Consider the following 15,392-nt stretch of genomic DNA (forward strand, 5'->3'; position numbering starts at 1 on the left):
AAGAAGGGGATTGTTTTTGTGGGAGCTGGGTTTCTGGCAGCACCTGCCCTGCACCGAGGCCATCCACAATGGCTGCCTTTCTGCGTAATTGCTGCAGAGCAGCCAGTTATCCTCCGCTGCTAATTAGAGATGCAAAATAGCCCTGTGCTTGCATTCTCCCAGCAAGCCCGAGAGGGCTCCTGGGACCGGCGGCACATCCGCGGCGGGGGCGCAGCCTGGGCATGGGGCGAGCGCGGGGGCACTGGCCCCATCCGGCCCCACGAGCCCCAGCTCCTGCTCCTCTCTGCCCCTGGCATCGAGCGGGAAAGGGCAGCGGGAGGCCAGGGACGGGCTCGGGATGACCGGGATGCCGGGACCCCTCTCTGCCCCCATCCCCAAGCTGCCTTCCCTGGAGCACCCATGGGCCGGGGGCTCTTCCATTGCTCCCAGCGCCAGCTGGTTCAGCAGAGAGCACCATAACTGCGGCTCTGCCATGATTTAGGAAATGCGTTTTCCTTTCCTTGCTAGGGAGGCAGACGGGAGCAGGCCACGCTTGGAAATCGCCCCTTATTCATGCCAAGGCTGGCACGCGTGGTCGGGTGATGGGCAGAGCGGCCGATAGCTGGTGGCATTTCCCTCCTCTCCTGCCCGCAGCAGCTCCTTGCACAGGCAGGCTGCTGGCAGCCACGAGAGCACGGTGTGGGCTAATTTGCTCTGCTTCTCAGTTTGCTGTGGCGCTCGAAGAGCCGTAATTTCAGAGCGGCAAGTGGCCCGATAAATCAGGGCTTATTTCCTGCCAATACTGGCCGTTGGTTCCCACAAGGAAACTCATTTTACAGGAGGGGAAATGACTTACCATGGGAAATAGTAAGCGATGGGATGGCGAGAGCCAGGGAAAAGTTTGTCGTGGCCGAACCGGACGACAGACATTGCGGGAGCCTTGTGCTGTGGAGGCAGGGCTCCTGCCTGCTACCAGCACCGAGCAGCCCGAGCTGCCGGGGAAGGAGACATGGGTCGGTCCTACCTGCACGGACCACATCTGCCACAAAGCTGGTGGCAATGGGCTGTTAGCACTGGGAAACTCCCCCAAGTCATTGAGGTCCCCCCGCATTGTCACCCAGTGCTTAATGCCAAGAACATTTGCTCCTCTGCAGCATGGATGCTGCCAGGGCAGAAGGCAGCTGGGACAGCCCGGCAGCGTCTCCAGCAACCCTGTGCTGAGAACTGCCAACTCATTGCACGCAAGGATGATGCCCAGTTAATCAGCACCCTCCAGTTCCTTACCCTGAAACACTAACGGGCAAAGATCCCCCGGCACCTGCAGGAATCACAGCCCATCCCTGGTCCCCTGTCGGGATCAGGGAGCATGAGATCTCCTGGGTCTCGCAAGCTGCTGCCAGCTGCAGCCGGGCATGAAATATTTCAGGGCCGTGAGGTGGGAAGACACGCTTGGATGGCACGAAGCTGGAAGGAGCCGGAAGGCGAGCGGGATGGAGAGCCCCACTGAGCTTCATTAAGCAGTTGAAGGCGCTTGTTAGGGGAAAGCTGAGCCTGCGTCGGAGGCCGACAGAGCCTCCCGGGACCGGGTCGCATTCTCTGGGCAACCCGATCCTGGCGGCAGCGGCCTGGCAGCCTCATTACTGCAGCTTCTGCGGGCGGCTTCAGTTACTGGGCTGGAAGCGCTCATCTCCTGCTGGCTTTTAATTTCCCTGACATCACCCATGAGCAGGGGAAAGGCAGGCGCGGTGCATTCAGGCAGTAGAGGGGGGGGAGCCTGTCGCCACCCCTACCCGCATCCTCTGGGCTCCCTGACAGCCCCAGCCGTGGGGCCGGAGGGCTCCAGCCTCCTGCTCCCCCCTGGCTCCTGCCCCTCTCATAAGCCCCGGTGACCCGAGGCACAAGCCCTGGGGCTTGGGAAGAGGCAGGTGGCAGTGGGGAGGGAGCTGCCCGGCTCCCGGCCTCAAAGAAGCCTTAGGGGGGTGCAGCCCCTGTCACCCCCTTCCCCAGCCCCGCTTTCCCCAGCCCAGCCCTGCCGGGTGGGAAGAACCATTTCGGCTTCTCCTGCCAGCCTGTTACCCAGCTGGCACATTTGGCAAGGAGGCGGCACCGGCTGCCTCTCCAAAGGTGTTTTTGGGGTGTTTATTTCTGCAAAAGCTGCAGCTCAGCCCTAAAACCCTCCCTGCAGCCCCTTCCCGGGACCCGTGGAGGTGGCAGAGCGCCCGGGTAGGAGAGGAGGGAGCGCATTGCTCTGTCCCATCCTGTGCAGGAGGGACAAGGACCCAAGGAGCAGCAGGACGAGGACTCCCGGTGTATCCTCACTCAGTTCGCCAAAGAGCCTCCCAGCAGCACAGCCTAAGGGGGAAGGAGCCCGTTTGTGGCCCTGAGCCCCGCAGCAACAGGCAGGGTCACTGGGGCCGGACGCCCACATGCACCTGGCTGCAGGCTCCCGGCACCCCACCATCTCCCCCGTCCCCATGCCCCGGGCCGCGGCACCCCGTGCAGTGGGGCAGCCCTGTCCGATGGGTGCTGAGCACCCACCTGGCACCGGGGGCAGGTGCCTGGGGACCGTGCCCTGGGCGAGGGTCTCGGCACGGCCCCGGTGGGGGCGGCAGCGGGGGGCTGGAAGGGGTGGCAGCACCCCGGGGTGGGTGCGGACCCAGGGGAAGCAGGCCAAGGCGGGGTGGGGTGGTGTCCACCCCCCCCCGGATGATTTTTGCAACCTTTGCAGGCAGCGGCTCCATCCCCCGGTTGCCATGGCAACGGGCGGCTGCAGGCAGGGCGCGTGCCCGCGGCCGTGCGCGCCGCCGCCGCCGCTGCACGGCTGGTGCGGAGCGGAGCGCAGCGCATCCCGCCCGTCCCGCCGCGCCCGGCGGAGCCCCCGGGCCCCCGCCGCCCGGCCCAGGTAAGCTCCAGCCCCTGCGGGGCTTTGCCGGGAGCAGCCTGGGAAGGGGCAGTTGCTGCCCGGGTGCCCTGCGGGGATGAGGCTGCGCGGGGCCTTTGCGCGGGTGGGGATGGGGGTGCGGGATGCCGGGGTCCCTTGTGGGACTGGGGGCAGGACGCGGGGGATGCTGTGCAAGGAGCAGACAGTATGGCGTGGGTTTGCACCCCCCCCCCCCCCCCCCCCCGGCAGGACACGGTGTCCCTGATCCCTTCTGCAAGCCGGGGGGACATGACCTTCACCCCCCCCGTGTGCCCAATGGGGTGCCAGGGCAAGTGACACCCCCTCTGCGACACTGCCACACTCCTGGGTTTGTGCCTCAGTTTCCCCAGCTGCCAATGATGAGGGGGGACTTGTGCTGTCCATGTCATCGCTGTCCCCCTGCCCAAATGAGTGCCTCACCCCGTCACTGAACCCCCTCCTTTTGCCGTTGTCTCCCCAGCTTTTCCCCCTTGCTCTCCCCCCGCCATCCCCCTGCTTTCCTACCCCCTCTCTGAGCCCCCTCTGGCTCCGAGTCTCCTTCCTCAGGCACAGACAGCTAAAATCCCGCTGTCCCTCCACATCGCCCTGCTCCCAGCAGCCCCATTTGCCTCCCGTCACCACCAGCCCCAGGTCCGTCCCACCAAGGTGCAGGGGACGGGACCCCCGTGCCAGCGCGTGATGCTCTGGCTTCCCCCCTCCCTGGTGCAGAAGCGAGGGGACGGCACCGCCGTAACCTCCACCACCGTTGTTTGCTACTTGGTGGTTTAATTGCAAACCTCATATTTGGATTTCTGCCTAAACCCCGCTCCTGGGGCCACAAAAATCCCCGCTCAAGAGTCGGAGCATCTTTGTTTACAGCAGCGAGCTAAGGCGGCAGGCTGAGAAAAGCTGCAGAGCTGTAAGGCAAGTCGAAACCCCACAAGCTGAGGCTGAGCCCCGTCTCCCTTCCCCAGCCCTGAGCACATGCATGGGGTTGACAATCCTGCTTCTGCACCCTGCCGTGGTGCCTATCCACATTCCTGGCACATCCGCTGTACCTGAGCGGGGCTGCAAGCTTCCCTGGAGAGAAACATTTGCATTATCTGCAAATGCCATGCATATTTCCAGAAATCTTTGCACAAGGCTCGTAAAATCCCTAGAAGACTTTGATGGATGTCCTGTGCTCTGAGCAGGGTAACTTTGGGGAGCACAGGAGGAAGGTGAAGGTTTCTGCAGAGCTCACACAAAATGCAAAGCCGTTTGCTGCCAGGGCTTGGAGCAAACGCGTCTCCCACGGCTACTGCAACCTGGCAGCACCTACGGCGGGTGGCCTGCACCCCAGCCAGCGAGGTGGGCGTCCTCCCATCTGCACATGGGACACAGGGCTCCCAGTAACGTTCCTGGATCATTGAACCTCCTTTGCAAATGCTCCGGTTTTGGCGAGCCTACAAGCCCTGACCTGGCAGGGTCCAGCGAGTCCCTGTTGCAGCCGCCCCCCCTTCAATCCTCAGACCCTCCCCGGTTGATGCAGATGACTTTAATTGAAGCAAGGCGGCTGCTGCAGGCGCATCCTGCACAGGATTCATTGGAAAAGTGGCTCCCAGAAGTTTCCCACGGTTACCTATGTGCCACCTCCGGGGACCTGCTGTCCTCGCAGCCACCTCGTGCACTGCTCGAGCAACCACATGCACCCGCTTCAAGCCAGCCCCACGGTGCTGCCCTGGCCCAAATCCCACGGAGAAGCACCCGGTGTATGGGGAACACCCGTCCCCTCCCATCTGGCCCCAGTTTGGCTGTTTGCCCCAGGGCTCCAACTCTAGTCCTGCTGCAGCCGGAGGGGTTTTGCCAGGGGATGCAGGATGGGGCCCTGACACGAGCTGCTTGCAGCCTGCTCGCACGGAGCTGGCAGCTTGGAAAGGGCCCAGGCTCACCTCCCGCCTGGCCCTGGGCTCTGTTTGATAACGAGGGGGGAGGATGCGCGTTCAGGCTGCTCACGCCTCTCCAGGCTGCTCAGCCCAGAGCCCCAGCTCAGCTCCTGCCTCCTCGCCCAGTGCCTGGTGCAGAGCCGTCTGCCAGCGTGAATCAGCAGCACCCGCTTAACCATTTCCTCGCAGGGTCCACATCGGCTCCAAAGAGGGGGGACGGTTCAGCCATGCCACAGCCAAACCCGTCTGCACCCGCCTTGCTCCCTGGGCCGCGACCCTCGCCAGCCCCACGGGACCGTTTCCCTGCCCCAGCCCTATGGATTGCATGGATTGGCCCTGCGCTGGTGGGAAACCCAGAGCCACCCGGTCGGGTCAAAGCTGAGCAGCAAACCAGCCTCTTGCAAAGCACACCGGCGTCACTGGCTTTGCCCGAGGACCTGCCATTGTGCCGGGGGCATCTCACCCCCCCCGTACTTTGCCATAGCAGGAACAGCACGTGGGCATCGGTGCCCGTGCTGGATGCGGCGCTGAGGTCAGGTACTGCTGGCAGCCGATGCAGCAGCACGGCAGCCTTGGAGCTGTCGCGGCACAGTGGGAGACGCTGCTGCCAGGCTCCCCAGAGGGTTTGTGGGCTGTTGGGCTCCGCTCACGATGCTGTTCTGGGCTTCCTCGGCCGCTTCTAGTCCATTTGTCTTTGCTGCGAATGGTTTTCATGTGGCGATGGCAGTGGTGCGTCACGGTGGCATTTGGTGCTGCACTCCCCAACAGAGCCTCGACCAGCCTCATGCCAAGATAAGGGAGAGCAAATGACCTTCCCCGCGGCCAAAAACCCGAACCCCAGCTTGACTCCCTCCCCCTAAGCCCCTGCACTCATCCTCAGCCTTGTGTGCTTACAAAAGGAGGCAAAACATAGCAACTATTTCATATTGCAGCTCCATGGACTGTTTGATTTGACAGGCCAGGTCAGTCCCGGCATTTAATTGCAATAAAACTGGCTCAGACCATTGGGTCCTTTCCAATTGCTGAGCTTCGGCTTTACTGCCAGGAGCCCCCGGGTAACTACAAGGCAACAGCGTGCAGCAAATTACCATCCTGTCCCCAGCTCCCGTGCTCTGGCAAACAAGGGTCCCCGCTGACCTCGGCTCAGGCTGGGCTGTGGCTCCGTGTCGGGATGCTGCAGTTGCAGAAGGGGTTTGCACCAGGGAAACGTTGTGCGTTGCATTGGTTTGTGCTCAGGGTTGGTGACAGGGAGATCCCTGCTTGCTCTGATTCCCACAGATCGAGTGCAGCTGCCAGCATGGCTTCCCCCATCCCTGGATGCTTTCACCAATAATTAGTCGCCAACTCCCCTCCCAGCCCCATTAGTGCTCCCACTCCAGCAGCAGGGCTCGCACCTGGCCCTCTCCCGTTTACCATGAGTGTGAACCCCCTGCCCCGGGACAGGATGGGGACAGGGATGGGGACAGGGACACAGGCTCGCTCTGTGCTCCGCTCCCCTCCTTGCAGTGCATCCACCACCATCCTGCCTTGGCAAAGGGCTCTTTGCAGCAAGACGACCCACACCTGGAGGCTCTGCAGCCCCTCCAGGCCCTTGGTCCCCACTGGGCTCAGCCGATGTGCAAGCAGGCAGGATGGGGACACAGGCAGGCAGCTGCCTGTTCCCTGTATCACGACCCATCACCTGCTTTTTGGCTGCAGCAGAGGTGCTGGGGTCAGGGCAGCCAAAAATCCTGGAGGCAGAGCGACCTGCCACCTCTCCCCAGGGCTGGGGCTGGTGCCTGGCACTTCACTGGGGACCCCAGAGCCCAGGATGGGGCACCCCCATCCAATAGCGCACCCTGAGGCTGCTGCACCGGGGGTTGCACATTTAATGGTGATGTTCCAGCAAAGGCAAAGCTCTGGCAAAGGCCAAGAGAGTGGGGAGAGTCAGGGGCTCAGCTGGCCCCCCGGGGGACCCAGCTTGTCGCTTTCGCCCTTTCCGGGTCCTGGGGAGCCCCAGGAGGCAGGCAAGCAGCCAGCGCGGATGCTGGAGCAGCGCTGGCCCAAAGCTATGCAGCCCCTCCGGGCACCTGGGCTCTTCTGCCACGGGCAGAGGACAGCAAAATCAGACTGTCTCTGCCTGCGTGGGGCCAGGGCGCTGCCAGCCAGGGCTGCCGGCTGTGGGAGTACAGGCAGCTGCCCGTGCCCGCAGTGTCGGAAGCACCAGCCCTCTGCATTGCAGCAGCCTCCTGCCTGCGCAGGGTCGGTGGCCACGTCCCCGGCCCCCAGGGAGGGCAGAGACCCCCCTGCAATGCCGGCAGTGGCAGGAGCTGCCTGGTGGGTGAGATGAGCTGCAGCCGTGCTCAGCACCAAGCAGGTTGATGAGGCGAGAGATGCAGGGGGGCGGCTGCTGCGGGAGCAACCCAAGGGCATGCGGGGGCAGGAGCTGGGACAAACTTCACCGTCGCTCGATGCCAAAGGCTCTGTGGCTTCTCCCTGGCAGCTTCGTGGAAGCGTGGGGCTGGGGGGGGTGAAGCGGAGCCCCCCTCGGCCAAGGGTGCCCAAGTAGCAGCACGTGGCTGAGGCTGGCACCTCGCCATGCCGCGGCTCGGCTCAGCCGCCGGCACCGCAGGCGCTGGGCATCACCACCCGCCGCCTTGATGCGAAGCGATGGGCTGCGCTGGCGGGGCCAGGGTGGCGAGCGTGGGACTGGCGTGTGCTGCGCAGGCAGCCGGGGCGGCCCAGCGTGGCAGGGGGCACACACGCATGTGTGGGCGTGCAAGGATGGTCGTGCATGCAGGTGCGTGGCAGGAGAGCGGCAACAAGGCGGCAGCTTTAGCTGGGAAGTGATGCAGAGCCAAAAATAACCCCCAGGCTGCGGCTCAGACCAGGTAACAGCGAGGAGCGGGAGCTGCGGCAGCCATGTCCCGCAGTGCCCCACGGCCTTGGCTGCTGGCAGCTTGGTGGGGGCAGCTGGGGCTGGCTCATGTGCCCGCGGGTCCCAGGGTACCCCCAGCCATGGGTGTGCTCCCTCCCTGGGGTCGCTGCCCTGGCCTTGAGCAGGGCCGGGGCTGTCACCACAAGGATGCCCTTGCTGTGCCAGTGCAGCCTCTGCAACAAAACGAAGAGCCAGAGACCAGAGGCACAAGCAAAGCTCCTGGTGCTGAGTGCTGCACTGTGCCTGGGGATTGCAGGAGAGACAGCCACACATGGCACCCTGCGGGGTCCCCTGGGGGTTGTGCCACTGGCTGCTCTGCCAGCACTGTGGGTGCACTGGGGCAGCCCATGGGTGTTCAGGTTGGGCACTTTCACGGGTGGGGAGGGCTGTGGTCATGCTGTGGGTGCCAGGCAGGTGTGGGCGCCGCATGCTGCCGGCTGCGGGGGGACGGTGCTGGCTGCGCTGCGCACTGCCGCGGTTCCCCATCCATCTGCGTCTCCGCGGCTGAGCAAGGGACAGTCACGCGTTTATTTTTAACTGGCTGGGGAGGGCGGCGGGGATTGGTGCCTCCCTGGTTATATCACTAAATCCCTGCCAGGCCCTGTTAGTTCCAGCACAGTGAGCCCTGTGCCACGCTCCAGTAACCGTTTCGGCCCCCCATCCTCCCGGGGCCGTGCCCTGCTGCCTCTCTGCCCCGGCTTAAGGGCTCCTCGGGGCCAGCTGTGCGCACAGCTGGAGCGCGCCTGCACCCACCAACTGTTCCCCACGGGTGGGCACTGGAGCACCAGGACCCTGAGCCCCCCAGCCCTGCCCTCCCACCCCATCGCCCTCTCCCAGGTGTGGGGTGGGATGCAGGCAGCCAGGTCTGTTGCCTGCTCCACCTCCCCGGAGAAGTGGTGGTGCACGGGGATCACTGCCACATCCCACTCCCACAGCCCTTTTGGGGATGGGGCAGGAGGAAACTGGGGCAGTTCATGGCCACTTTGTCCCCATCCCAGTGGCAGATGCCATGCGGGACAGGCCCAGCACTTTCCCATGGCAGTGCTGACCGGAGCTGGGGCAGGACAGGGATGACGAGGATGCTCCTGGCCACCACGGTCCCCTTTCCATCCCCATGTGGTGCCGCCCACCAGCCCCCAGTCCCGACCCAGCTGCGGCTCTCAGCAAAGCGGCAAAGGGTTAAGCCGTGCAGTGGGGCCACGTGATGCTCCGGGGATGCCGTTTTTCTGAAGAGCAGGACAGATTAGGGTGGAATATCAGGACGAGAATTTCTTCAGGCAGCTCATTCTCCCCAGCCCTGCCACAGCCTCTCACCCCACGCCGTGGCTCCCCAGGGACGCACGGTGCCAAGCCAAGCCCCCAGCCGGTGAGCTCCCCGCCATGCTGCTCGCCACGGTCCTCCCTCCCAGCTCAGCTGGCTTTGGGGGGGTTTGGATGGCACCTTGGGGTGGTGCGTGGGGGCACTGGAGGGCTCTGGGGGTCCAGAGCTGGAATGGGCACCATCCCCATCCCCTGCAGCTGCATGCTTGTCCTGCGGTGCTGCGGGCAGGAGGGATGGGCGTCCCCTACTCGCTCCCCCCCCATGATTCCCTCCACTTCTCCCCTCAGTGCATGAGGCTGGTGCTTGCCCGAGAGCCACCCAGCGCCCGCACTGACGCTTGAGGCAGCGCCGGGAGCCATGTCGGGTTCCTACGACGAGTCGGCGGCAGCCGCAGAGGAAACAACGGACAGCTTCTGGGAGGTGAGTCCTGGCCGCCCTCTCCTTCCCTGGGGCCCCCGCCACCGTCACTGCATCCCAGGGTGTCCCCCAGGCCGGGGGGGATGGTGCTGCCCTCCCCTCCCACAGCAAGCCCTGCCTGCGGGCATCCCTGCCACGGTGGCTCGGGCGTCCCAGCTGGCTCTGCTGGAGGTCTCAACCTTGGCTGTCCCCAAGGGGCGCAGAGCGATGGAGGGGACCCAAAGGAGCTGGGATTGAGCAGCCCCAAAGCAAAAGCTGCATCCCTGCAACCCCAAAGTGCCTGGTGCTCCCCCCATCCCCACCTGGGCCAACTGGGCCTGAGCCACACAGCCTGGCCACAGCTCCCACGCCTGCCTGTCCCCATCCCCATCCCCGTCCCCCTCCCAGGTGGGGAACTACAAGCGCACAGTGAAGCGGATCGATGACGGGCACCGGCTCTGCAATGACCTTATGAACTGCATGCACGAGCGGGCCAAGATCGAGAAGTCCTACGCCCAGCAGCTCACCGACTGGTCCAAGCGGTGGAGGCAGCTCATCGAGAAAGGTACCATGGCTTCTCCAGTGGGAGGCTCCCGCCAGGACATCTGGGTCCCATGGGTCCCTGAGCACCATCACAGCTTCATCTAGTACAGGTGGAGGGGGTAGGGGCTGTGGTCTGACACCCAGCTGTCCCCTCTGCCCGCCAGGTCCCCAGTACGGCAGCCTGGAGAAGGCGTGGGGTGCCATCATGACGGAGGCGGACAAGGTGAGTGAGCTGCACCAGGAGGTGAAGAACAGCCTGCTGAATGATGACTTCGAGAAGGTCAAGAACTGGCAGAAGGACGCCTACCACAAGCAGATCATGGGAGGCTTCAAGGAGGCCAAGGAGGCTGAGGACGGCTTCCGGAAAGCCCAGAAGCCCTGGGCCAAGAAGCTCAAGGAGGTGAGAGGAGAAGTGCAGCATGTCTTGGGGAACCCATGCCATCTCCCAGCTCCAGCTCTGGGTGCCCGGTCCAGGCTGGGAGAGCTGGGTGGCAGCTCCCTGCAGGCAGAGGGATGGGCAGGGCGCTGTGGCTGCCACTCTGATGTCCCTTCTCTCTCCTCTCCACAGCTGGAGACAGCCAAGAAAGCCTACCACCTGGCATGCAAGGAGGAGAAGCTGGCGATGACCCGGGAAGCCAACAGCAAGGCAGAGCAGTCCAACACCCCCGAGCAGCAGAAGAAGCTCCAGGACAAAGTGGAAAAGTGCAAGCAAGATGTGCAAAAGGTGCGAGCTGCTGCCCTGCTCTGGGCTCACGAGGCATCGGGCAGGGAAAACCAGTGGAAATGGCCATCCCGCCCCGTTTCCCCCCATTAATTCCCATTTTCCCATCCCTACGCTCCTCTAGAAAAGTTGAGGACTTGCAGGCAGTGCTCAGGGGAGTGTGAGCAGGGCAGAGATTTACCCCTCTTACTGGGGCAAAATCTCTCCAGCAACGAGACTGATTTCACCCACAGAGGCTCTTGGCTCAATCTGGGCTCCCCAGCGTGGTGGCCCACAAACCAGACCCTCTCAGCACCCAGAAAGGGCCTCTGAGGTGCTCGAGGTATAACCAAGGTACCCTCCTGCACCTTTGCAGACTCAGGAGAAGTACGAGAAGGTGCTGGACGAGCTGAACAAGTGCACCCCGCAGTACATCGAGAGCATGGAGCAGGTCTTTGAGCAGTGCCAGCAGTTTGAGGAGAAGAGGCTCAACTTCCTCAAGGAAGTGCTCCTGGACATCAAGAGGCACCTGAACCTGGCCGAGAGCAACAGGTAGGTGCCTCCTGCACTGGCTGGGCAGAAAGTGCCCACATAAGGTCTCCTCGTGCTGCCTGGAAAGCAAACCAAGCCCTGGAGGGACCGAGTGCTTCCAGGACTACCCATCCCCTGCAATACCAGGGGGAGGGGTTTCTGGCCAACACGGTGGTCACTAAGAGATACCAGAATGGCAGGAGGGCTGTGCGGGAGCCTGGCACCCTCCCGTGCCTCGTAGGAGGTGACACAACCCGGGCATGTCCCTGTCCCACCCCAGCCCCGGGGCACCCCGCGGGGACCCGCCCCCACCCGCAGCACCCCAATCCGTGCCTCTCCTCGCAGCTACGCCAACGTCTACCGGGAGCTGGAGCAGACCATCCGCCTCTCGGACGCACAGGAGGATCTGCGGTGGTTCCGCAGCACCAGTGGCCCTGGGATGCCCATGAACTGGCCCCAGTTCGAGGTGAGGCTGGGCACGCCAGCTGGGTGCTGGCAGCCCCATGGGGCAGCTGGGTGCTCAGGGGCCAGTTGCTCTGTGCTTGCAGGAGTGGAACCCGGACCTGACGCACACGATAACACGGAAGGAGAAGCAGAAGAAGGGCGAGGGGGTGACCCTGACCAACGCCAGCAGCGCGGGCGAGACAGGGGCACCAGCGGGCGAGCGTGGGAGGTGAGGGCCAGTGGGGAGGGGAGATGCCACGGGAAAGACACAGCATTTGTCTGTGCAAACATTCCCAGTGCTGTGGGGACTCCCAAGGGGGTGCGGGATGTCCTCGGTGACAGCCACCACTCTTCTCTGTCCTCCCTCTATGTCTTGCTGGACACGTCATTAGCTGGGGGTCCTGCTCGCTGCAGTCCCCGCTCCCCTGTAACCTTGGGAAAGCCACAGCATCCTCCCAGATGTCCGTGGCACATAGTGCCTGCCCACCCCGCCGCACCCTCGCCCGCTCTGATGGCCCCTCTCCCTCCTTCCCCCCCACCCCAGTGTGAGCAGCCACGACCGCGGGCAGACCTACAGCGCCGAGTGGTCCGACGACGAAGGCAGCAACTCCTTCAACACCAGCGAGGCCAATGGCGGCACCAACCCCTTCGACGAGGAGTCAGTGGGGAAGGGCGTGCGGGTGCGGGCTCTGTACGACTACGATGGGCAGGAGCAGGATGAGCTCAGCTTCAAAGCAGGTACGGTCCGTCACTGGTGCCGGGTCAGCCGGGGCTCTTCTGCTGGAGTTGTGGGTCCCACGCTGCTCTGCTTTTTGGTGTAAAATCCCTCAAATAATTTCTGGGTTATTCCAGCCCTTCAAAATGTTGAACTGGCAGAAAGAGGAGGGCACAAGCTGAGCTCAAACCCAGGTGGGACCGGAGAGATGTTGGGATGGGGTGCATGAGGCCTCATGGGTCGCCCCTTGCCTTTCTACCCTATAAACCTGAGTGCTCAGGATCAGCCCTAGAAAACCCCAGCAGCTCCATCCAGGGGAGAAATGAGGGGACAGAAGAGACTCTAACACCTGCAACGAGCTCTCCCCTTCCCACCTTCCCCTCCAGGTGATGAACTAACCAAACTCGGTGAAGAAGACGAGCAAGGATGGTGCAAAGGGCGCTTGGACAACGGGCAGCTAGGTCTCTACCCCGCCAACTACGTGGAGGCAATCTAAGTCTTGTGGTGTGCTCCTCATCGCCGTCAGCAGATAAATCCACCCTCCGTTGTCTCCATCTCTCCACCAGCCAACCAGCCATTTTGCTGTCTGGTCACTCCTCACAGTTAGAGATTCAGACATATTTTCCAACCAAGCTTTTATTTTTTTAAGAGTTGTCTCCGAAGAGTATTTTGCATAGTTGCTTTCTTCTTCTAAGCTAACGTGAAGCGAAAGATGACGTTGTCTGTTCGTCTACGTTAGTTGATTTTTTTCCGAGCGAAAAGCCGATACCTCAAGATCTTAAAGCCCAACCAGTGAGAGCTCCTGATTGGTTGGTTTTTAAAGATACTGAAATCATGAGCCGCCTTCCGATTGGCTGGAACTGTTCTGAAATGCACAGCGCTGAAGCTCCTGGGACCAATCAAATTCACCCCAAAAAAATGAGAGGGATTGGAGTCTGAACTCCTTTTTTTTGGTGTTTCCATGTTCTTCTCCCCAGTTCATCCTCCCTCCCCAAAGCAAGGGGATGAACGTGCCCCCCTGCCCCGCAGGTGGCCGGCCCCATCCGAGGGCAGGTCCCTGCTCACAGGCAGGGCTGGTGGCAGATTGAGGGGCCCAGGTGAGGTGGGACCAGCCCTGCCATGGAGCTTGGTGGCATCTCCTCAGCTTCCTCCTCCTCCTCAGGGCTGGGCTGCCCAGGTGTCTGGAGTGGGTGGAGGCTCCTGAGCCGATGCCCCGTGTGTGCTGCAGGGAGCAGCATCGCCCTTTGCGAGGGCAGTCATCCAGCGCACACCAGATCCAGGGTGAGATGGCCCTAAAATCCACTGCTGCTCAGAGAGGGACCCACTGCAGCCCAATGCTGCTGGAAGCACCTTTGCACCCAGCCTGGGACGGCGGGGACCAGCTTGGATCCTGCTGGTGATGGTTCCCATCCACCCCTTCCTGGGGAGAGGCAGAAGCAGACGAGGGATGGGGAATGAGCAACATCCAGCCTTGCATGGTGCTGGCAGGAGCTGTGGCCAGCCGGAGGACGAGGAGGGCTTGGTGCAAGCAGCAGACCCCAGCCCAGGCAGCAAAGAAGCTGCCTGGCGAAGACGGCCGAAAACAAGACATGCCAAAGCAGGGAAATGGCCACAGGCTTTGCCCTTTGCTTTTCCCCAAGGGGCTCTACCCCTCCTGCACTTGGGCTCTGCAACTGGCCACAGTGTGGATGGGACCCCCTCAGCACCCACGGGCGCTGCCACCCAGCATGGTCACCCCAATCCCTCTGCCCCGGGCACATTTGCCATCCCGAGCTCTTCCCTACACATCATAGAATTATTTTTTTCCATACCATCACCCTCAGCAGCATCGATGCCATCATCTTCCCACGTGCTCCTCCCGCTCCTCTCCTGCCCCCTCAGCTGGTTCATGAATTTTTTGGCCCCAGGAATCAAGTGTTCTTGCGGAGGCAAGGGATGCACCATGTGCCGGGCACGGTGGGCGAGAGCCGCCTGGCCCCGCATCCCCTGCCAGGTATGCAAACAGGGAAAAAAAACACAAAAAAAGTCAGAAAAAACCCAACCAACCACCTGTCTCAGCAATGCACCCCGGTTTTTTGTACATTGATTGTGTAATTTAAGAAGTATATATATAATATATATATATATTGTGATTGTATTACCGTGGATACAACAACAAAAAGCAGCAAGAGAAAATAACTGAGCTCTGTAAGCGTCCTCCGGGTCTGGGTCCTCGTTTGCCTCCGTGCGCCGGTCTTGCCCCCTGTGGAGGCGGCTGTTGGGGTTACGGACCCCCTGCGCATGGCGGGAGCTCGAGCCCCCCATGCCCTGGGGAACCACAGTCACAGCCGCTGCACCCCAGGTAGGGACCTCAGGGCCCCAACCCTGAGGCTTTGGGGTGCAGCGGGATGGGGGGCTCGGATGCATTGCTGGGGTCCTGGGGGATAAGGGGGCTGCAGGAGGTGGGGAGCAGCCTTTGGGGACCCCCATGCCAACCTGCCAGGAAAAGCCTTGTGAAGCCCATGGGGGGATTCAAGATAAAGCCGTTTTGGGGGCCATTCCCAGTGCCAACAAAAGCAGCGGCCCCCGGCCCAGTGCTCCCCCCTGCCCTGGGCAGGGTGAGATGGCAAAGCCCTGGCGCAGCGAGTTGATGCTGGCAGAGGGGATAGAGCCTCCCGGGCTCCCTACGAGCCTTGAAACCTTGGGAAAAAAGATTTACAGGTCACCCACCCCTCTCCCCTCCCTGGAGAGCTAGGGCAGCCCCAGGATAGGGGTGGAGGGAGCGGGACTTGCCGGGGTGTGGGGGGCACTCCCTGGGCTCCTGACAGGGAGATGGCAGAGCAAAGGGATTTATCTTCCCTTATTTAAGGGCTGGAGCTGCAAGAGGTTTGGGGTAAACCCTGGCTGCAAGCCCTGCAGCGCTGGCTGCCCATCCCGCTGCAGTGGGCATCTGCTGGGTCAGGTCCCCGCGTCCCTGGGGACACCGTGTCCCCGGGTGCACCCTCCCCAGCTGGCAGCAGCTTTCCTCGCCGTTTAACCCCCT

At 62.7% G+C, this 15,392-nt stretch overlaps 1 protein-coding gene across 1 annotated transcript; it reads left to right on the plus strand.

The window, feature by feature from the left end:
- The first annotated feature begins 2,773 nt into the window (after window positions 1-2,773).
- PACSIN1 (protein kinase C and casein kinase substrate in neurons 1) lies at window positions 2,774-14,566 on the plus strand. The gene is made up of 10 exons (XM_087761706.1): window positions 2,774-2,881; window positions 9,329-9,461; window positions 9,846-10,002; window positions 10,145-10,380; window positions 10,549-10,704; window positions 11,057-11,232; window positions 11,557-11,677; window positions 11,760-11,884; window positions 12,200-12,393; window positions 12,757-14,566. The coding sequence occupies exons 2-10, from the start codon at window positions 9,399-9,401 to the stop codon at window positions 12,864-12,866; spliced, it is 1,338 nt and encodes a 445-aa protein (XP_087617832.1). The 5' UTR covers window positions 2,774-2,881; window positions 9,329-9,398; the 3' UTR covers window positions 12,867-14,566.
- The last annotated feature ends 826 nt before the right edge of the window (window positions 14,567-15,392 follow it).

This window comes from Nipponia nippon, unplaced genomic scaffold, assembly GCF_047370975.1.
Source record: "Nipponia nippon isolate SJK-2023a ecotype South Korea unplaced genomic scaffold, ASM4737097v1 scaffold_25, whole genome shotgun sequence".
NCBI lineage: Eukaryota > Metazoa > Chordata > Aves > Pelecaniformes > Threskiornithidae > Nipponia > Nipponia nippon.

Coding starts and splice junctions, on each gene's coding strand:
- PACSIN1 (XM_087761706.1), top strand. CDS start 9,399: ATGTCGGGTTCCTACGACGAGTCGGCGGCAGCCGCAGAGGAAACAACG. Junction 10,381..10,548: donor GGGCCAAGAAGCTCAAGGAG/GTGAGAGGAGAA, acceptor TCCTCTCCACAG/CTGGAGACAGCCAAGAAAGC. Junction 12,394..12,756: donor TGAGCTCAGCTTCAAAGCAG/GTACGGTCCGTC, acceptor CTTCCCCTCCAG/GTGATGAACTAACCAAACTC.